At 34.6% G+C, this 22,076-nt stretch overlaps 4 protein-coding genes and 2 long non-coding RNA genes across 24 annotated transcripts; 1 reads left to right on the top strand and 5 right to left on the bottom strand.

Annotated features, from left to right (window-relative positions):
* Positions 5 to 1,240, bottom strand: LOC104756993 (NAC domain-containing protein 101; the record flags this gene model as incomplete). The annotated part of the gene is made up of 2 exons (XM_019231427.1): positions 1,033 to 1,240; positions 5 to 873 (listed from the first exon to the last, which is right to left on the bottom strand). Coding segments are annotated over exons 1-2 (1,029 nt in total), but the record flags the coding sequence as incomplete, so codon positions are not given.
* LOC104740054 (pentatricopeptide repeat-containing protein At5g62370-like) lies at positions 6,843 to 10,111 on the top strand. Its single transcript, XM_010460566.2, has one exon. The coding sequence runs from the start codon at positions 7,102 to 7,104 to the stop codon at positions 10,030 to 10,032; it is 2,931 nt and encodes a 976-aa protein (XP_010458868.1). The 5' UTR covers positions 6,843 to 7,101; the 3' UTR covers positions 10,033 to 10,111.
* LOC104740046 (21 kDa protein-like) lies at positions 10,477 to 11,289 on the bottom strand. Its single transcript, XM_010460553.2, has one exon. It carries the CDS (start codon positions 11,223 to 11,225, stop codon positions 10,638 to 10,640), a length of 588 nt encoding a protein of 195 aa, XP_010458855.1. The 5' UTR covers positions 11,226 to 11,289; the 3' UTR covers positions 10,477 to 10,637.
* On the bottom strand, positions 12,908 to 14,213 carry LOC104740037. 2 transcript variants are annotated; one of them, XR_760150.2, is made up of 5 exons: positions 14,097 to 14,213; positions 13,889 to 13,990; positions 13,542 to 13,775; positions 13,249 to 13,440; positions 12,908 to 13,146 (listed from the first exon to the last, which is right to left on the bottom strand). It is a non-coding gene; the product is annotated as an uncharacterized LOC104740037 (long non-coding RNA). The 2 variants fall into 2 exon arrangements; XR_760151.2 differs by having other exon boundaries at positions 13,542 to 13,697; positions 14,097 to 14,212.
* On the bottom strand, positions 15,288 to 16,232 carry LOC104740028 (21 kDa protein-like). Its single transcript, XM_010460530.2, has one exon. It carries the CDS (start codon positions 16,125 to 16,127, stop codon positions 15,519 to 15,521), a length of 609 nt encoding a protein of 202 aa, XP_010458832.1. The 5' UTR covers positions 16,128 to 16,232; the 3' UTR covers positions 15,288 to 15,518.
* Positions 18,808 to 22,060, bottom strand: LOC104739974. 18 transcript variants are annotated; one of them, XR_760128.1, is made up of 11 exons: positions 21,762 to 22,060; positions 21,575 to 21,669; positions 21,382 to 21,461; positions 21,157 to 21,281; positions 20,865 to 21,021; positions 20,714 to 20,779; positions 20,461 to 20,588; positions 20,289 to 20,390; positions 20,083 to 20,150; positions 19,933 to 20,014; positions 18,808 to 19,870 (listed from the first exon to the last, which is right to left on the bottom strand). It is a non-coding gene; the product is annotated as an uncharacterized LOC104739974 (long non-coding RNA). The 18 variants fall into 18 exon arrangements; XR_760129.1 differs by having other exon boundaries at positions 18,808 to 19,843; XR_760132.1 differs by having other exon boundaries at positions 18,808 to 19,708.

The raw sequence follows: 22,076 nt of genomic DNA, 5'->3' as shown, positions 1-22,076 counted from the left end.
TTTGAGCCCAAGAGTAGAAGGAACAAGGAGAAGAAGTGGAAGAGGCATTCATAGAAACCATTGTTGCTTGCTCTTCAGAGAGATGATGAAATGTTTCATTCGAAGAGTTATCTGATGGATCTTTGTTTACTTCTTCCTCTTCTTGGCCCATGATTAGCTGAGAAGCAACAAACTTGTCAAGCGTTTGCCAATCCATCACTTGATCATTATGATCATCATTGACTAGTAATCCTGATTGATGATGATGACCACCAGTACTTGTGTTCATCATGATCATATGATTATCATCATTGGTAATAACATGACCATCATCCCGTTGCATTATTGTGGTTGGGTTTGCGTTAATAGTGCTTAGTACAACACCATAAGGGTCTTGGTCATTCTGATGTAATGATGATAATGATGATGATGATGAGCCTTGAAACATTCTTGGACTCTCTAGATCAGGAAGATGGTAGTAGTTACCATTAGCAACATCCATCTGCTGCGTGAACCAATTAGATTCTTGGCCTGATGATGATCCCATCATTGTTCTTGGATTGTTGTAATTCATCGTGGTTAGTTTCTTCTTGAAAGCGCGACAAACCACCCATCCTTCCTCATGAGGTGGTCCATTTTCATCGGTCTCAAGACGGTATTCGTGCATGATCCAATCGGATTTCTGACCATTCGGGGCCCTACCTTTGTAAAACACAAGAGTCTTCCTCATCCCAACAAGCTCTTGCTTTGAGTATATGGCCTTGTCTCGACCTGTTGCTTTCCAAAATCCGGAGCCCGTTGCTCTATTGGTTCGTGTCCCAGTTGGATATTTCTTGTCCTTGTGGCTAAAGAAATACCATTCCCTCTCTTCTCCCGTCCCTCGTCCACATAACTCTATATATATAGCCCAAAAAACAACATTTTCATTAAAGATATAGTACGACCTTGATTTTTGAATTAGAAGAATCTGACTTTCAAAAACTAATTAATGTGGTATATAGTATGATTTAACTAATGAGATCAAAATAGATGAACGTTGGAATGCATACATACCTTGGATGTCCCATGGCTCGATTTTGTAGAGATCGACATCTTTGATAACATCAACTTGCATTCCCGGGAATGCAACTTTGTTCTTGAGATAATAGTCAACAAGTTCTTCATCCGTCGGATGGAATCGATAACCGGGAGGAATGTGCGAGAGACTCTCCATTTTGATTTATTTATTTATATATGTTCTGCAATATTGCAATTTGTAACACATACTTTATCATCGGTACATAGAAAGACATGAATGGAACTGATGTGAAATTAAGAATTCAAGTATGCCTATAATAAAAATGTAAGTAATTATGATTAAAGTATATTTGATCCATTTCATTATGAAAAAAATTACATTTGATACTTTGATTACTCATAATTATTCCATTGAATCAAACTTTATACACATAAAATGATACTAAAAACAAAATTACTTAGTCGACAAAAACAAAAGTAATTACTTTTATGCATGGTTTCAAAGTAGTAATTCACTTTCCACAGTCGTTAAATGAACTTTTATTAATTATACGCCCCATATCTTTTAATCTTCCCATTCTTTCATTATATTCAATGGAAAAAGTATGAACATATATACATACGTCAAATAATTAAGTTTCCAAGGAGAAAAAAATTAAAATGTAATAATATGAAAACATAGTTGTTCTCGACCTCTCGTGAACGAAAGTGAGTACATTTGTGATTATATATATGCGATTTTGTAACATACTGAAGACCGAAAATCAGAAATATACATTGTTCTATGTACTGAAAGAAACTTACTTGAATCTTCTTCTTATATATATGCAACCTTTGTAAGAATATTCGATTTTTTTTTTGTCTTCTCTTGGTTCCTCGTAGATTTGGAGAAAGAGACAAAAGCGTTTTGTCTTGTTTTAGTTGTTTATGTTGAGAACACTAAAGACTTCGAGTGTTCCGATTATGGCGGATTCTCTAGGCTTATATATACACATATATATAGGCACATAAATGTAAACAGAGACAAAAAGCTCTCGTGATGCAAAAGGAATTGTGCTTTTTATTATAATTTGTTGTAATTTTTTTTGTTTAATACTTTATTAAGGGAAGATTCTATTTGGATTTTGGGGGTCTTTAATTATAACTAAGCTATCACTGTCTTTCTCTCTCTACCTGAAGTGTTGCATAAGTTTTCACTTTCTACACTGTGTGTGATAGAGAAGTAATGTGGTCTTTTAGAACTATCTCTCTACCAACCATTGAATGAGACGTTTTTCAAATAAACTACTTCCCTTTAGTTATATATTTGACAAATACTAATTAAGCGTTTAAGTTGGTGCGGTCGTGGCTGCAATTGTTCACGTTTTGTGGATTGGTGTTCATACCGCTAAAAAGGATTAAAATTTTGTAAGCTGAAAAATATTTAAAACCAAATTGTACATATCAAGATTTTATAAAATTGAAACTTAAAAAAACTCTTGGTTACATACAATAGAGATCAAGTTTATTAAAACTAGATAGAAAACGAAATGGAGTACTCGTTTAGACGTCTTACTAAGATGGTCTTAGCCATCAACAAAAATTGTTGAAATTTCAACCGTTTCACACCTTTATCCGCCTGCGTTTATTCTCCCGCGTTGATGTTACTCGAAGTCTCAAATATGTACGACACTTTAGATAGTTAGATTTAAACTATAAAATCCCTAGTTTTTTAATTGACCGTACGTTGATGTCAACTAGCAATATATATAATATCCTATAATCGAGTTATTTATTAGATTCGTTTGGTGAAATGGATACGCATGTTCTTTTTGAATAAGAAAACAAAGTTTTTTTTTTAATTAGTATGACATTAGTTGATCGATAGTTAGCCATGGAAAAGGTTCAGAAATACTTATATATATTTCAGCTTTACAATTTAACTAATGACAGTTGATGGGATATTTTTTCACAGTTATAATATATGCAGATTTTTTAGAATTGTAAGGTTTGAACCCATTGGATCTTACTTTACGTAAAGTTTGAATGTGTTTTGATATGAAAAACCGATTATATTAATTCCAGCTTAAAAGTTGTAAATTGGGAATTAAAACTATACATATTCATATAAAACTCTAAGATGATTCAGCCATGAACAAAGATAAGACAATTTTCTTATAAAGTTTGATTGTGATGATTGCTTAATTCTTAAATATCAAAATTACCAGTTATTTATACACATATTTAAATAAATAATTTTTTTTTTTGTCTCTTTCTAGTGTTTATATATCAACGAGTACTCAAACTATAGAGAAACAAATCACCAAAAAGTAATCTAGAGAATGTATCACATGATCATAACATATTTATATTTTGGCAAGTTTTTGTACTACTTGATATGAAGTGTTTTATTTTATTTTAAGTAACTAGACGAACTCTTTTTTCTTTTGAGTAAATGTAAATATTGTAAGAAACAAAGAAGTGAACTATATACAGAAGATAACATTAGAATAATTTATTTTTAAAAACAGTAATAAAATAACGTGGCGTGACATGAGTGGTTACGTAATAACACAGGGAACATCATCGCCGAGAAAAAAAAGCTCCTTATCGCCTTCGGTGCTGTCCCCACTTCACTTCCTTTTTGTCCCCACCAAACTTCTCACTTGTTGAGTTCTTCCTTCTTCAGTTCTTCTCTTCCCCTTTAAACTTACATCCAAATCCTCCATTTGATTCATATTCCTAGACATTATAACAAATTCTCGAATGTCAAGATAACATACGTTTTCATGTTTTCTTTAAAGTAGGCTTAGAGTTTTGAATATGCATTTTCACATATATGAAGATAGTGTTTTTATGAATACAGAAGTTAATACAACTACTTTGAAAATTTGCTTGTCATACTCATACGTAGGTGATACAAGATTGATAACTTAGAGAAAACATATGTGGTATTTACTTCATAAGGTAATCGAATTTTTTTATGACCGATTGAAATTCTATACTCATACCATATGGTCCACATTGGCGTTTTTTTCAACAAAAACTTGATCCGTAAGTTCAATCAAAATAGTTTTTGTTATTTTCGTTTATTTCTTTATTTGTGTCTGTTCACTCGATTAATTGTTGTGGTCATACATCAAATTCACATGGATATATATACCACGTTAGTTATATTATTATTTGGGTTTGTCTAACTATAATTTTAAGCTATTGTTGTTTTCAACCATGTTAAAAAATTTAGGTTATTTATATAAATTTCTTCTTGAAGAAAAGCAAAGTTCAGAGAAATTAGAGATCATAAGGATCATTAGATTATGTAGTAAATATCATGACCTAATGCTAGACCTTATTTTTTTAGTTTTGACGGCAGAGTATGTCTCTTTTCTCTCTTTTTCCCCCTTTATTTCAGTGTCTCTCTGATATTTGCTATTAATATAAAAACAAAATAAAAAAAGGTGGTTCTTAAAAAGTACGCTTCTGTCTCCAATTTCTCCACTTGGAAACACTATGATTATACCTGCAAATTCTATATATCATTTTAGTATGGTCTATATAAAGATATATATAAATATTGCACGCATCTATATTTCGTGAGTAATATGTACGTACTATAAAGAGATGGTTGTGGTGTATGTATATATGTAGAGTTTTGAGAATGCCACTTTAAATTTCGAAAAAAAAACAAATTTTCATCTGTTTCATATTAGATGATTGGACCGACAAACCGACGGTTTTGAGTACATTGATAGGTCTTCGGAAACACTGAGAGAGTGACAGTTATCCATACCAATCATACCACACGTTTTCTTTACCCAAGAGAGCGACCGGTTTAAGTTGGTTCGATTGGATCTTAAACGGTAAAGGTAAAACACCAGTACATCTTGTGGCTGAAGCCGCTAAGTTGGTCCCAGTAGACGAAATTATATGATTGGAGTCGTGAGCCCGGCGTGGTCCTCCTAGCCACTGTCAAGTCAGCCATTGCCAACGAACCACCGTTCTTTCCGGTCTAATGAGTGGGCCTTACGGGGGCCCGGTATCATTATGTGGGGTCCAAAAGTAATGGGGGCTACACGTGAAGCTCGTGCGTGAGTGTGTGTATTAATCTACCTCTTTCTCTATATAATATGTACACCAATCCATATTTCATTGGGCTATACACATCTCACTCATATCACTTACACATGTATGTATTTAGAATGTAGCAATCAAGAACGAAAGGATTGGTTATATTAAGTACATATTGTTTGATGAATTCGTTTAAACACACGCATATATATGAGAAGACAAGAAGAGTGGAAGCGTGGAACTAGAGAATTGATTTTCACTTAGTTTGAACTTTGTAGTGTAAACTAGTTGAATTATTAGCACACGACTATAATTACATTCTTAGAAAGAAAACAAATCAAAAGATGAAGAGAAAAGATTATATAAGAGGTCTAAATTTGAATAATGTTTTCTTGAAAATGATTGGTTGATTGTGGAGTTGCGGAGATCATTCCTCCACCACGATGCATTCATGGTCATAGCCTATAAGGATATGACGACCAAAATTTTTTACAAATCATAGGGAACATTATAATCATTTACAGTATATACAAATCACAGGGACCAAAAATTACGATTTGTATATAATAAGTTTTTTTTTTAGAGTTTAGTTTTGTCTTATTAAAAAGCAATTTACAAGATATTATATAATAAAAAATTAGATCTTCAAGTATGTTAGATTAGGAATGATTGACCCTTTATTCTAGCGTACTGATGATTTTTTTTTTCTTTCTAATGCAATGTTGGCATGATATTACTTATTGATTTTTGTTCAATAATCATATTATTGACATGCATAAAATAGCATAATTACAGTGGAAACAATTGCAACATTTTTGTAACGGTGATTTGTTCTTCTTTTATTTGTGAGCTTCAAACCAATCAAAGCTTATGTCTTTAAGTACAAGAGAATAGAAAACAAAAATTAAAGTATTAAAAATCACCCGTGCACAATGGACGTAACTAATATAATTATTTGAAAAATAAGCTCAAGTGTAAATAATTACATGAAACAAATAATCATGTCTTTTTTAGTGCTAAATATATTTGCACTTTGTGAATACGTTTCCTCCACAAATTGTCAACGTTCCCACCTAATGCTACATTATTAGGGAGAAATCCTTCATTCTCTTATAGTTCTCTTATTTAATATTGTTTTAAAGTCACCTCATATGGTTAATAATAATGAGAACTATAGATGTATTAATCATATGACTACGAAATTAGAACAAATAAATTAAAGGACAAGAATGATTGTATTTCATTTTCATGTCATTTATTTGGTATCTTTTAAAATAATTCATACAATTTGTTTACATACAGTATTTTATTATTCACAGATATTATATAAGAATTAATTAGTCTACTAGTTTATAATATTTGGTATCGCAGTGTTATAACTTGAGTTCATACTTATAATGTGTTATAGTCGATGAGATAGTAAGAATGTAATTTTTTATTTATTTTTTGGCAATATAACTTTGTATTAACAAAGATTAGGATACATTGTTCCATAATATTATAAACTTTGATTTTGCTACTCTAGCACCTTTAGCTAGACTATCAGCTACAATGTTTAGATTACGTGGAATCTTATCAAGAGTTATGACTTTATAGGAAGAATGTAAATTAATAACGTTGATAAAAAGAATATTTGAAAATATATTGTTGTTGGGCCTCTTAAAATTTCATGGGCTGGGCTAAGTTAAAGCAACAGTTTAATCATCGGTTTGATTTGCGTCAGCAAATTCTGGTTTAGATGAATAAATCTGATTCGACCAAATTTACCGGTTCAGACACTTAAACCAAACACACGCGAATTGGACAGAGACGACACGGCGACGACGAGGGTTTTGTGAGGATTTTGTGACAAAACCCGCGCTTTGCCACTCATCGTCGTACTAGTTCTACTTCAATCAACACTTGTACTTGTCGGCGTGAACTCTCTTCAAAATCTTTACTTGTTTTAGTATCTGTTTGTTGTAAAGTACGATGCTTTATCTCGATTCTGCAACTGGGGAAATCGTGAAATCGAAGAACCTGAAGAGGCTTTCAATTGAGAAGCCCTGAGATTTGTAGATGATGTTAAAGGCCAAAGCTTTATGTTATCGTTTAGTGAAATCAAGAAAAGCTACTAGTTGTGCTCTTCCTTCTGAATCATCTCCTTCCACTTCAGTAGCCGCCGTTTCTGGTGACCTCCGGTCTCGATGTTTGTCTTTGATAGTCAAACTTGGTGGGAGAGGTCTCGTAGACTCTGCTCGCGAAGTGATTCGTCGTGTTATCGATGGTTCTTCTTCTATTTCAGAGGCGGCTTTAGTTGTTGATTTCGCCGGCAACAATGGAATAGAACTCGATTCGTGTTGCTGCGGTGCATTGATAAGGAAGTTGACGGAGATGGGTCAGCCTGGATTGGCTGAAACTTTCTACAACGACCGTGTGATTGGAAACGGTATGGTGCCTGATTCGTTCGTTTTAGATTCAATGGTGTTTTGTTTAGTTAAGTTAAGGAGGTTCGATGAAGCTAGAGCTCATTTAGATAGCTGTATAGCTTCTGGTTATGTTCCTAGTAGAGACGCTTCTAGTTTAGTAATTGATGAGCTTTGTAATCAAGATCGATTTCTCGAGGGGTTTCATTGCTTTGAACAAGTGAAAAAGGGAGGCAGTGGTTTATGGCTTTGGTGTTGTAAGAGATTGTTTAAGGGTTTGTGCGATCATGGACACTTGGATGAAGCAGTTGGGATGTTAGATACTCTTTGTGAGATGACGAGGATGCCTCTGCCTGTTAATCTATATAAGTCTCTCTTTTACGGGTTTTGTAGAAGAGGATGTGCTGCTGAAGCAGAGGCTTTGTTTGATCATATGGAAGCTGATGGTTACGTTGTGGATAAGGTCATGTACACTTGGTTGATGAGAGAATATTGTAAGGACAACAATATGACAATGGCAATGCAGCTTTACTTGCGGATGGTTGAGAAAAGTTGTGAGCTTGATCCTTATATCTTCAACACTTTGATTCATGGGTTTATGAAGTTGGGTATGTTGGATAAAGGGAGGCTACTGTTTAGTCAAATGATTAAAAAAGGTGTGCCGTCGAATGTTTTCACATACCATATAATGATTGGTAGCTACTGCAAGGAAGGTAATGTTGATTATGCTTTGAAGCTCTTTGAGAACAACCAGGGTGTTGAAGATATATCCCGAAACGTGCATTGTTATACAAATCTTATATATGGGTTATACAAAAAGGGTGGATTGGATAAAGCTGTGGACTTGTTGATGAGGATGTTAGAAAACGGGATTATCCCGGATCATATTACTTACTTTGTTCTCTTGAAGATGGTTCCCAAATGCCACGAGCTTAAGTATGCTATGGTTATCTTACAAGCAATTTTTGATAACGGGTGTGGGATTGATCCACCAGTTATTGATGATCCTGGAAGAAAGATTGAGTCTTTGCTTGAGGAGATTGCTAGAAAAGATGTGAATCTTGCTGCTGTGGGACTTGCTGTTGTCACAACTGCTTTGTGTTCACAAAGAAAATATACCGCTGCTTTATCTCGTATCGAAAAAATGGTCAACCTGGGATGCACACCCTTGCCATTCTCATACAATTCAGTGATTAAATGTCTATTTCAGGAAGGTGTCATCGAGGATTTTGGTTCTTTAGTCAATCTTATTCAAAAACTGGACTTTGTCCCGGATCTTGATACGTATTTGATAGTGGTGAATGAGTTATGCAAGAATAATGACAGGGACGCTGCGTTTGCTGTTATAGATGTAATGGAAGCGGTTGGACTGAGACCTACCGTAGCTATTTACAGCTCAATCATTGGTTCTCTTGGCAGACAGGGAAGAGTTGTTGAAGCGGAAGAGACGTTTGCCAAGATGCTTGAGTCTGGGATTCAACCTGATGAGATTGCTTACATGATTATGATCAATGCTTATGCGAGAAACGGAAGAATCAATGAAGCAAATGAGTTAGTTGAAGAAGTCGTCAAACATTTCGTTAGGCCTAGCTCTTTTACTTACACGGTATTGATCAGCGGGTTTGTGAAGATGGGTATGATGGAGAAAGGGTGTCAGTATTTGGATAAGATGCTTGAAGACGGTTTATCTCCAAACGCGGTGCTGTATACTTCGCTCATTGGTCATTTCCTCAAGAAGGGAGATTTTAAGTCTTCTTTTACATTGTTTGGTTTGATGGGAGAAAACGAGATTAAACACGATCATGTCGCGTACATCACACTGCTTAGCGGTTTATGGAGAGCTATGGCACGAAAGAAGAGGCAGGTTAGTGTTGAGCCAGGGAAAGAAAAGCTTCTTAAACGTCTTCTTCACACAAAGTCTTTAGTATCATACTCCTCTTCTTTGTGCAACTACGGATCAAAAAGCTTTGCAATGGAAGTGATTGGGAAAGTGAAAAAGTCTATAGTCCCCAATCTATACCTCCACAACGTCATTATGACTGGATATTGCGCTGCTGGGAGGCTGGACGAAGCTTATAACCATCTCGAATCAATGCAAAAGGGAGGCATTGTTCCAAATCAGGTAACGTACACTATTCTGATGAAATATCATATCGAAGCAGGGGAGATGGAGTCTGCTATAGATTTGTATGAGGTGGCAGATTGCGAGCCGGATCAAGTTATGTACAGCACTCTGCTTAAGGGTCTATGTGAAAGTAAAAGACCACTTGATGCTTTGGCTCTGATGTTAGAAATGCAGAAGCAAGGGATTAATCCAAATGAACACTCTTTTGATAAGCTGCTTCAGTGTCTCTGTTACTATAGATTGACCATGGAAGCGGTTAAGGTGGTTAAAGACATGGCTGCTCTTGATTTCTGGCCCCGTCCGATAAGCCACACTTGGTTGATTTATATTTTGTGCGAAGAGAAGAAGTTGAGAGAAGCTCGTGCTTTGTTTGCTATCATGGTTCAGTCTGGACGATCTTTATTGAATTGTACTAAACCGGGATTATTGAGAATGCTTAACCAGAATCAACAACTTTAGTTTCTTTGTCTTCTTCTTTTACAATATGTTGTAAATTTTCTTGTAAATGTTATGTAGTAGAATACTGAATTACATTTATTTTTTCCTCATATAAATGTAATCCTTAAATAAAAACAGTATTAAGATAGATCCCATGTGTGAAATCTAACAACTGTAAGCTGTTTTGTCTGCCATTACTCAAACAAAAGTGGTAGAAAAAGACACCTTTTCTTCACGTGACTTATCTTTTTAAAAAATTTTATCACATCAAGCATAAATATTAATATTATTTTTGAATAAAATTAATTAAAGTGAAAATAATGCAAACTTTAATGAATATTAATGGAAGATATTTATAGAAATTGAATTAGTTTTGATTCATTATTATTGAAGAGATTTTTCATTGGATTAAAGTGTGAAAATGATAGATGCATGCATAATTATTAGGTATGAAAAATATATATATATTTTTAAATCAAATATTATGAAACACTTTTTTTTTGGTTACATACTGATTCTGGAATCTTTAGCGACAAACACATACATTACATTATCATCATATTATACACACAAAATCATCAGAAAAATCAATAAAAACAAACTAAAAATAACTATCACAACTCTCTTTAGCCGTGAATAGAAGCAAAGTGATTAATCAAAGCCAAGGCATTACTCGTTAAATGAGCAACAACCAAAATCTTCCCTCTCACCAAAACCTTAGTCTTCCCGTTCATCTCATCTCTATCAAATCCCTCCGTACATGTGTTCTCATCTGTCAAAGCCGCACTTACCCAAGTCTGCATATCGCTCATGTAGACCTCATAGTTCGAGCTACTTAGCCGACACATCTCACCAATCGATTTCCTAAGCTCATCTAACGTGTCAGCTAACTCCTCTACGCAGTCTCTCATGGCCGCTGCTTCTCTCGGATTGAGCCGACTACTCGAGAGACGTACCATCATTGCTGAAGTGGCTTTAGCCGAGGCTAATGTGATGTTGAGAGCCGCGTGAGCCATGAGCTTGGGGCTTGTTTGGATGAGACTGGCTTGAGTTGAGAGTGAAGTGAAACAGAGTCTTGGGTAGGTTGTGAAAGTGCATGATGATTTTACGAACTCGGTGTTTGTTGTTATTGTATGGACTGATTTGAGCATGGCTGTGATTATGAGAAGAGATGTGAGGAAGTGATGACGATTGAATCTATAAGTTTCACCCATTTTGTTATGTGTATTATGAGCTTTAGTGATGATGATGATTATATGTTTTGTGTAGTATATATTTTCATGTGATGGGGGTTATATATATATAGAGAGAAATTATCTGAATTTTTTTCTAAAAATAAACTTTTAGATCAGAATTAATATGCAAGTTGCAATATGGGATTTGCATAATGAAGATATTATTTTTACACACCAAAAAAAAGGGGGAAAAAACAAAAAATATCTAACATATGAAAGCAACACGGAGAAGACACTGGATGTAGGGTAAGGAATTTGTGGATTTAAGACAAACATAATCATTTGTGATTTGTTTAATTAGGTATTAACTACATTTAGAATGATCTATCTGATTGGTTAATAGACCATTTCTAGCGGACAATTTATGGTCTTTTTCATATGCAAATGGAGAGTCGGCTACTAGGGTCCAATTCGTTGAACAGTTGCTTGTGATAACGATCAAACAATAGCGATTACTGATTGTGATCATGAATGACAATTACTGTTATTAATTACATTATAAATGATGGTTTTTGATTTGAATGATTATCTCATGTATATATACTGTACATATGGATTTTTATCATGTTTACAATGTTAATTATATTTGAAATTGTTTCATAATTACAACTTGTAGTCGCAAATAAGGAACACAAAATAAATTCCATGCTAAAATATTATCTTTTGCTAGAAAATGTTGTAGTTTGTTCTGAAAAGGAAAAGAATATACTCCGTTTTATATATATTATCACTAAAAAATTGTTAACTGAAATTTAAAATATGTCGACCGTGGAAACCGAAAGCCAAAAACATTTAAAGTTCTTATCGTCCTCCTTGTAATCAATGCAGCTGCATGTGGCCTACGGTCATCTTCAAGATTTCCAATTTGGCACAAAACATTGCGTCTGCCCCTCCAAATATCCATATATATCCTAATCTTGATATCAAATACAGACGTACACGATGTGAAGTGTCAAGTTGTATTGTGAAAGGAAATTAAGTTGTGCATGTCTCATTTTCTTCTTTATTAAAAAAAAAAAATGTCTTGTTAGTTTGGTCATTTTAGCGGTTGGTTCAATAACAGAAGAATGATGAGACTCATTTATCCCCTTAAATGTTAAGAGGTCTTGTAAAGACATGATTTGTAAATTTTGCGTACACTGTCGTCTATCTTCACCATTTTTATTCACGTACACTATTATATCTTGGCTCTTGGCTATTGCTGGAAAGAAAAAAAGGGGTGAAAATGCCAATAATGTTGAGAAGTGAGAACAGATATAAAAAATGGGCTTAGAGGCCCAAAAGCCGTTTGTGGAGAGAGTTAGCTCGAGTAAAATCCAAAATATCACAGACGAGAGGCTGCTGAACGTGTATGTATGTAATGTGTTTTATGGTATGTACGATTGGTAGTAGAGACAAGAGAATCAAAGCCATAACCTAACAAAAATTATACAAGCCTTCATAAAAACAAAACAAAAAATCAATGGACAAAGCCAAGTAATGACGAGATTAGATATGTGCAGCACGCTGCTTTTGAAAAATGTTTTATCATCACAGACATCACACGTGGTTGAAACGACGAATATCTAACATCAAATTATCAAATCCCTCAACCATCAGCCTTTGCCTCGTCTGCATAGGCGTAGCTTTGCATCGTTAACATTAAGAGAATCGTTAACAGATATAACAAGAGATTGTATATATTATTTTAAATGGTTTTAAATAAATTTCAAGTTGAATAAAATAGGATTTTAAACGATTCTTAAAAATCCTAATTGAAATAATAAGAGATTTCAAAAATACTCAAAAATCATTTAAAATACAACTTCAATACTCCCCCTCCTAGACCTCTGTTAATTTCAACTTGCATTCAATTGGTTAAAGCTTCATCACATCCACCATTTTCCACCAAGTCCGGATCCTGCTTGACCAACCAAAATGTACATCAGAGATATTTTCATAAAAGTGAGAAAAGGGAAACTTGAGAGATACGTGTATTTTTACAAGCCGAGATGATGCTTACATTATTTCGATGTGCTTTACTCTTGAGATGAGTCGTGAAATCTTCAAATTAAGCTTTGAGCAGCATAAAAGCAAAATGAGCAAAACCAGGGAGATTCACCACCTATTTCACTGAACTTGCTCGGAAGAACAAGTCTGGTTGTCATCAACTGTTTATTATCCGCAGACAACGTCCCTGAAGAATCCATATCAGCTGTTGGAAAAAAAAAACACAAAACTAGTTCAGAAACAGCTTAGCTTTTGCTGGCTAATTCAAAGCGGTGTGTGACTGAGAGAGGGTAAAGAAAAAAACACCTGTTAGTAAGCTTGTCCAGAGCCACTCTTTGTAAACCCCAGAAAAAAAGCTCTTCCAGAGCCAGTCTGATGCTGGGCGACGTTGAGAATATGCCATAAAAACTGTGTATCCCTCACTATCTAGCCCATAAATAGTATGAGCTAGGCTTTCCAGTTCTGTAGGACCAGATATGAGCAATATATTAGCCGGAGGTGGATTCCTCCGCATCCAGTCAAACAAATTCGATTGAACTTCTGTTACAGTAAATAAAAGCAACGTAACGTGTTTAATATCGAAACCGTATAGTAGTGTATATGGAAAAAGGTACTTAAAAACTTAAATATTAAGAGATAAGAAGAAGATTAACCATTCGCATGTATAAGAGCAACTCCAGAGGAAGACAGGTCACGCAAGACATTATCGTCAGGGGCAGTATTAGGGCCGTGTGTTATTAGTTTGCCAATGGCAGCTATGGTGACAGGACCAGAGATAAGAAGAAGATTAACCATTCGCATGTATAAGAGCATATATAAACATCGTTTAGGATCCTAATGGGTTAAATCAAAATCACTAACCTCGTTTAGTGTCGGATCTGAAACGTGAGAGAACTAAGGAAAGAAAGAACGATGGAGCGACTTGAGAGAGAGGGGACTATGTTGGTTTCGATCGACTCCTTTAGGCAAAGACATACCTTTGTTTGGTTTTATAGAATCGATCACTTGAATCAAGAACAAGAAAAACCCTTTGTAAAAAAACTAAATCCTAAGGGATAATTGTATGGGCCTATTTCGGAAATAGCCCATTGGGTATATATGTTTATAAATTGAAATACTAATCCTAATAATCCCTTTAAAGTTTAAACCATAACTAGGTAGGCTTAGGTCAACAGAATTATAACACGTTCACTAATTACTCTTTTTTTTTTGTCAAAAAATAAAAAAATGATTCTTATTTTTATTAATTAGATCACATTTTTGAGAAGTAAGAACAGATATAAAAAATGGGCTTAGAGGCCCAAAAGTCGTTTGTGGAGAGAGTTAGCTCGAGTAATATCCAAAATATCACAGACGAGAGGCTGCCGAACGTGTATGTATGTAATGTGTTTTATCGTATGTAGTACGATTGGTAGAGACAAGAAAATCAAAGCCATATAACCTAACAAAAATTATGGAAGCTTTCATAAAAACAAAAGAAAAATCAATGGACAAAAAGCCAAGCAATGACGATATTTATATATGTGCAGCACGCTGCTTTTGAAAATGTTTTATCATCACAAACATCACACGTGGTCGACGAATATATCTAACATCAAATTATCAAATCCACTTCTTCTTTTCAGGCTAGAAAAAAAAAAAATTATTTCAAAACAAATAATGTCCTTTCTATTACATTTACTTTAATACAAGATATTAAGATTTTTCGCCAAATCATCTTGGTCAATCTTGTGAATGAACACATTTTTTTGGCAAAAAAAATAATTCTTGCAAAACTTGTCACATGAACTAAACCGAAGACCAAACAAACCACATGGTCCATGCACAATACATTTGAAACCAAGGATATTCTAAAGCCAAGACCACCATAATTCAAATGATACTGTTTTCTTGTCACCGTTTTCAAATAGCTTTGTAGAAATTTCGTTGCTGATATCTACAATTGTACTCTTTTTCTTCTCTCTCTTTTGAAATAAAGGTTGATGCAAAACATAAAAATGTGTGCCACAATGAAACCAACGGTTGTGAAAGAGAGAATTGTCAAATACTATATATGTTCCAACTTGTCCAAATTATAGAATTAATTAGCCTTTTTTTCAGGATACAAAAAGCTCAAATACACACACACGAATACTATTATAAAACCACATACAAAACAAAAAGAAACTAACAAAATCGAAAAAAAAATATCACGTGACATACTAGTAGTAGCAAAGACATTACATTATCTCAACATATATTTTACAGTACACATTAATATTTCTTAAACTATAGTTTTAAAAATTAGTACGTTTTAGCAAAAGCATTAATCAAGGACAAGGCGTTGCTGGTTTCATGGCCCACGTTCACGATTCTAGCCCGAACCGAGTTCTTGATCCGACCATCCATAACCCGACCCGAGAACCCATCGGAGCAAGTGTTCTCGTCGGTCAGAGCCGCACTAGTCCAAGTCTGAGCATTACTCATGTGGTACGCAAACTGTTCTTGATTTTTGGCACTACCACACAGCTTCAGTTCTTGGACGGACTTGGTCAAACGGTCAATGGTATCGTTAATCTCCTCGACGCAATCATGGACGGCTTCGACCTCGCGCTTCTTAAGGCCCTTCATACGTGTAAGACGCGAGACAAAGAGCTTCGTGGATTGAGCACGGCTCAATGTCACGGCTATAGCGGTCTCGGCTAAACGTTTAGGGCTTGTTTGGATGTCGTTTGCGTAGACGGAGAGTGATTGGACGCATAAGGCTGGGTATGTTGTGGTTTTGCAAGAGGACTGGATGAAGTTTATGGCCTTTTTGGAAGCTCCGGCTGATGAGGCTGTTGTGGCCGCGGTGAACTCCAGCGAGAAGAGGTAGGAGATTGTGAGGATTAGGAAGAGATATTGTTTTGCCATTGGTGATTCTTTTTTGTGTGTGTGTGTGTGTGAGAGAGAGAGAGAGAGAGAGAGAGAGAGAGAGAGAGAGAGAGAGTGGGTACAATTTGTTTATTTAGTGTTGGAGAGATAATTGAGTGTGTGGAGATGAAAGAGTTGGAGTTGAATATTTATAGTCGGTACAATTTTTCTGCTACTAGTGGTAACATGCGGTGTAATATTGAAAATTTTCACTTTATTCATGTTACTACTTACACACGGTGCGATATTAAAATTAGTGGATACGGAAAAGGAAAATAGTGGATTAGAGAGGTCGGCAAACATAAGATTAACAGTGGATTAGACTTTTAATATCTAGAGATATGTTCATTTTAGTTGAATTTATTAATCTGTTTTGAAACCAAACTAATCTTTAAATGAGTTCACATTTATTTTTACATACGAGAAACAAAATAGAATCTGAACGAAACCAAAATAATGCTATCCCTATATTTTTGATTACAATTAGAAACACAACTGAAAGGTTACAAATTTTGATTACTATACTATTTATATGCTCAAAGCCCAAAAAAACGAAAGACATAGAAACAAAAATTTGATTCGAAAACCTGATTTCAATATACGCAGGGCTAGATTAATATTAGTTGGTGTGTTTGTTATTCTTTTGTTGGCTCATATAAAAAATCAGGAGAGGGTCCACACTCGACGTCGGTCCAGATCATAACGTGAAATATAAAAACATATAAAACATAATCGGATACGAGTAGAGAGATAAGCATTTGTCGTTTTATTCGAAACAAGAAAGAAACCAGAAAGAGCGAGAAAGAAATTGCACCAATCAAGCCGTAATATAATACACGGAACTATAACTAGATTTGGACATCTCTTAATATCATTGTCAAATCGAACCTCAGATTCGGTCATTAATATCTCTTCCAATCAAATTGGCGAATGTTTTTCTAATTAATGTTAATAACTTGATATGATTCTTCTTAGGTAGTAGTAAATCAAAATTAGGTTATAGTAATGGAAAGTAGTGTGGCTTACCGACATGACGTGACTGTTGTTTCCACTGCGGTACGGATCATTTCAGAGTAGTAGTTGGTCTCTGTGGTTTTTTTAAATATACTCATATATATATATATATATATGAGTATATATAAATATTTGTTTTTTTTTTCAGTATGTATATTCTTGTTTTTGACACAAATATCTTCTCGAAAGAGTTGAAAACTAATTATTTTGTTTTGGGTGGGTCCTTTAGTGTCGTGTATATATAATTAAAAGCTTTGGTCCAATAGTAAAATGAAGAAAAATAATTGAGGAAAGAGGATGATTGATCACTACGAAAAATTCAAAAGTTTGTTTTTCTAAAAATACCACAAATAAGGGATAATAAAATGCAAACAAACACAGACAATAATAACGGGCATGTGAACGTAATCCATAAATTACTGGGTCAAAAGCACCGTCATACCTTCTTCTCCGCGTAAGGGTCATATAATATCGATATCATCCCCTTTTTAATGGTCTATGTTTTTAGGCAATCGTAGAATTAAACAATCACCTCTTCCTTTATAATATAGTAAATCAAAATATGGTACAGATAACTGTTAAGAATCACCTCTTCCTTTTTCGTATAAATTTATTTGTTCATATTATAATATTTTAATTACTATTTTAAATTATTTAATCAAATAATGATGCAAATACAACAAACAAACAATATAAAACTAATATATATCAAACAAATTAAAATACTATAATAATCTTAAATAATTAGTATTCAAGAAAATATATTTAGATTTACCAAACAATTACAATATTAATAAATAAATATGGTCTCAGACAAAAAAATTTTTTTAAAACAAATATAAAAATAATTTTATTATTATATTTTAAATTTTTGAAAATGTTGATCCGCGCTTTATAGCACGAGATATATCAAAATTTAAATTATTGTCAAAGCACTTGCAAAATTTATCATGAAGAGAACGGATTTCTTGACATATAAGCAAGAGTGCAAGCTATTTTCATATCCCTATTCAAATATTTAATCATAATGGTACCGAATAAAGTTTTGGTAACGGACAGGCTTGTAACAAACCATGCAATTATAATCCAAAACCAGAATATCTTTCAAAACTTGTACACAAATTTTAAAATTATTGTTTTATAGCTTTTTAGGTCACTCAATAATCTTTCCGCAATTCAACAAACACAAAAAAGCTAACATATTATTTATTATACTGTTTAAATTTAATTATGATGACAAATATTATCAAGATGATTAATCCAAAACTAAATACGTTCTTTTGAAAATGATTGAAAGTCACATATAAAACTATTTGAAAGATGATTCAATTGTACTAATTATATGAGCATCGGTACTAGAAGATGATCGCACCGCCCAGGACACCAGCTATAACACTCACTGCACTATAAACAAAGAAGATGAAGATGTGATGTTTAGTGAAATATTAAAGTAAAGCGTTATTCTATAAAAGTGTATATGATGATGGTCAGGATTTGATCTTAGCTATTTCATTTTCTCTATTTGAACCGTTAGATTGTCTATAGATATTCCCTTTTTCCTATTTAGTATATTCCCTTTTTTTTTTGAACAAAGTATATTCTTTTTTTCTAATTTCCCTTTTTACTACTACTATATGGGATTGTGAGTTGTGACAATTTAATTGTGTTGGGCCGAACTGCGGGCTTTATCTTTACCCAAATTTATTATTATTCCAATTGGTTGAAGATCAAATAACCCGGACATGAAACCCGCAAACAGAAAAACAAAAGTACCCAACTCAGTCTGCAAAGTCAGATCACACGTGGAAATAGAAAAAGAAGCTTCAAAGATGAACATCGCCTTTATAATACATCCACATCTTGGGATACGTATATATAAGCTTCCTTCTCTCGTATACTTGGCCCTTCAAAGATGAACATATCTTGCTTCAGAGGGCTTTATTACCACCAAATTCTTCACTAGAGACTGATGTCTAAGGTTGAGCCTGTAACAGCTATGTTCTTCAATATGTTCATCAAGTGATAAAGATATCATTTGTTGCTTATGCATTACGTTTAATGTTCAGGTTGCTCTGGGAACAACCAAGAAGAACAGACTTGCTTACATTGTCCCTTGCTTTCTCAAGATAAATTGGGAGATGAGAGACGTCGATATTTGTTTTGTCTCAGGTCAAGTATCTATCCATGTTTGTATTTTTAGAAAGTACTCATTTTTCTCCTTTTAACTCATGTTGTTACGTTGTCTAAAGCATTTTGATGTGCTTTGGCAGAGGCTGTGCAGCACGCTGCTGTTGAAGCCGAGGGAATGGAAAAGATTGAAGCTACTCATTTATAGAGGATTGAAGCTAATATGGCTACTAGAGGAGAGAGAGATCAGTATAAATCTATCCTTGAAGATGCAGGACATGTTCAGTAAACGTTACGGTCATCCTCCAGACTTCAATAGTGTCCAACACTAGCATCAGGATTCACTTACTTCTAGATGTTCTCTACAGGTTGATGAATCGCTCGGAGCAGGAGACTGAGATTAACAGGATAGCTGTTCGGGGGACTACTCAAGGGACCTCCTATATATATATCAGAGACCAAAAGCACAAACAGTGGAGACAACTCAAAGCTTCCCATTCACAAACTAAGAAAAAATTTAATGATCTATGAATGTCTATTGCCCGTATAATGTATAAGAGCTTAGGCCTTTAGATCTGTGACACAGGACTGCCTGTTATAACCTGTTAGGATGTTAAGACATGGAAATCTCAAGATTGTATTATGGAACCAAAAGGTCACTTACTTGGGAATCTTGATTACTGCTCCTGCAACCAGAGAATCCAAAAGCGAGTTACGTTTAGAAGATCCAATCCAGTTTCCCTGCACTAAAAACATAACACATGAAAGTAAAAAAGCTCAGAGACCAAACACACCACTTTAGTAAGAAGCTTACCAAATACGAAAATTCAATCTGAGAAGTAAAGACACACACAAACACACACAAATATGATATGGTTCAATCTGCATAAACCAAAACACAAAATATTAAGTCACTGGTTAGATTCTGAGAGTTGCGAGAAGGTGATAAGATAGATTAAAATAAAGAGTAACCAGTTTGATGTTGTTACTGTAAGGCGAAGTACAATACAAAGGGCGTACCTGCAGCTTCTTGTCCAGTCACGGCATCAACAAGTAGTAGCACTTCTGTGGGATACAAAAATTTCTTTACGTCTTTTAAATCGTTCATCATGCCTTTTTTATCTGTCACAAAAGAGCCAATTTCATGACTAAAGCTGCAATAGTTTTATGACTCTCAAAGACGAAAGATTACCTTGAAGCCTTGCTGCAGTATCCATGATAACTACATAGACATTATTCTTTTGAGCATCTTTTAGATCTTGCTTATTGGTTAGATCTGTAGGTTTTACATCAGTCCCTGCTGTATAAACCGGCACAAACCTGAAACAAAGAGGGCATAAGGGAGTATTGATTTACAGAACGAAAATCTCACATGTTCACACACAGGTTCTCTTAAGCCATTTCAACGAATGCACACGATGCTCCAAAAGTAAAAATGTCAATACCTATCTAGCTAAAATGACAAGTTGATTGATGGCAGCAGATCGGGATACATCTCCAGAAATAAGCATCTAGATATCATAAACGTCAAGTGTAATTTGACATAGAGTAACAAATATTCCATAAACATCTCCACTGTATTTTGAAAAAGCATACCTACTGCTTTTAGGTAACAAGCTAGTTAAGTGCAGAAAGTTATATTTCCAACTCCTTGGAGCCCAGCCAACAATATTACTGTAGGACCAAATTTAGTAACCTGTAGCACATATACTTCCCCTCCACCTATCAATTTCACTAGCTCATCATGTAGAATCTGTAACATAGCCATGATTAGCCACACTTCAGTACTATTAAAATTCAAATGATAGAGTGAAACAAAACCATTATGCTTACGAAAAAATATGGGGAAGGACTAAGGACTAAGGGGATGAAACAGAAAGAAAATTACCTTGACCAACTGCTGATTTGGTCCGACTCCACGAATGACTCCCATCCCAACGTCTAGGCGACTAACAGATTAAACAAACCTTCTAACAACTGGGAGACTCACCTGTTAGCAAAACCGCCAAGAGGCTAATGCAACAAATAAACATGAATACCAACAAAGTTAACTAGAGACAAGAGATAAATATAACCAGACATATATAAGCACATCTCATGAGTGCAAACTTACCCACTTTCTGCTTGTTGTGATCCATCCTTTGACAACATTATGACAGGCTGTTTAGGAGTAATTCCAAAATATTCACCAGCCTGAGAGTAAAAAACAGCGAAGACCAACGGCTGTTTAGACATTATGACAGGATGACAGGCTGTTTAGAAACCAAGCATTCACATATGAAACAACAACACACACACAAAAATACCTTCACCAACTGCTGATCTGGTCTGACTCCACGAATGACTCTACTCCCAATACCAACGGCATGGTCACTAAGAGACTGAACAAACCTTCTAACAACTGCAAGACTCACATGTTAGCAAAACCGCCAAGAGAATCCTAATTTGAGCTCAAGGGGGAAAAAAAAATACAAAGAGAAAAAACAATCGAACCTTGGCCTTTGAGTTTGATCTACAAGCAGCCTCCTAGAGTCCACTAGTCAACTAAACAAACACTTTGAAGTTGGACTTTCGGAAAGCTAGGCACAGACATGAACTGTATAAATAGGCACCTCTGAGCAAAAAACGTTATGGTTGATAATCCTTTCAGAATAATAAAAAGCTGTTGAAACTGATAAGTTGGAACCAATGCAAAAATGGTGAACAGATTCAGTATCTGACCACCGCAACAGTTCTCTAAAAATTTCCGTGTGACAAAGACTTCTACTGCAGCTTGTTGGTAGCTATTTAGAGCATATATGGCTGCAA

Source organism: Camelina sativa, chromosome 2 (assembly GCF_000633955.1).
Source record: "Camelina sativa cultivar DH55 chromosome 2, Cs, whole genome shotgun sequence".
NCBI classification, from domain to species: Eukaryota; Viridiplantae; Streptophyta; class Magnoliopsida; order Brassicales; family Brassicaceae; genus Camelina; species Camelina sativa.
The sequence above is the reverse complement of the archived record's forward strand: the minus strand, read 5'-3'. Positions and strand labels throughout refer to the sequence as shown.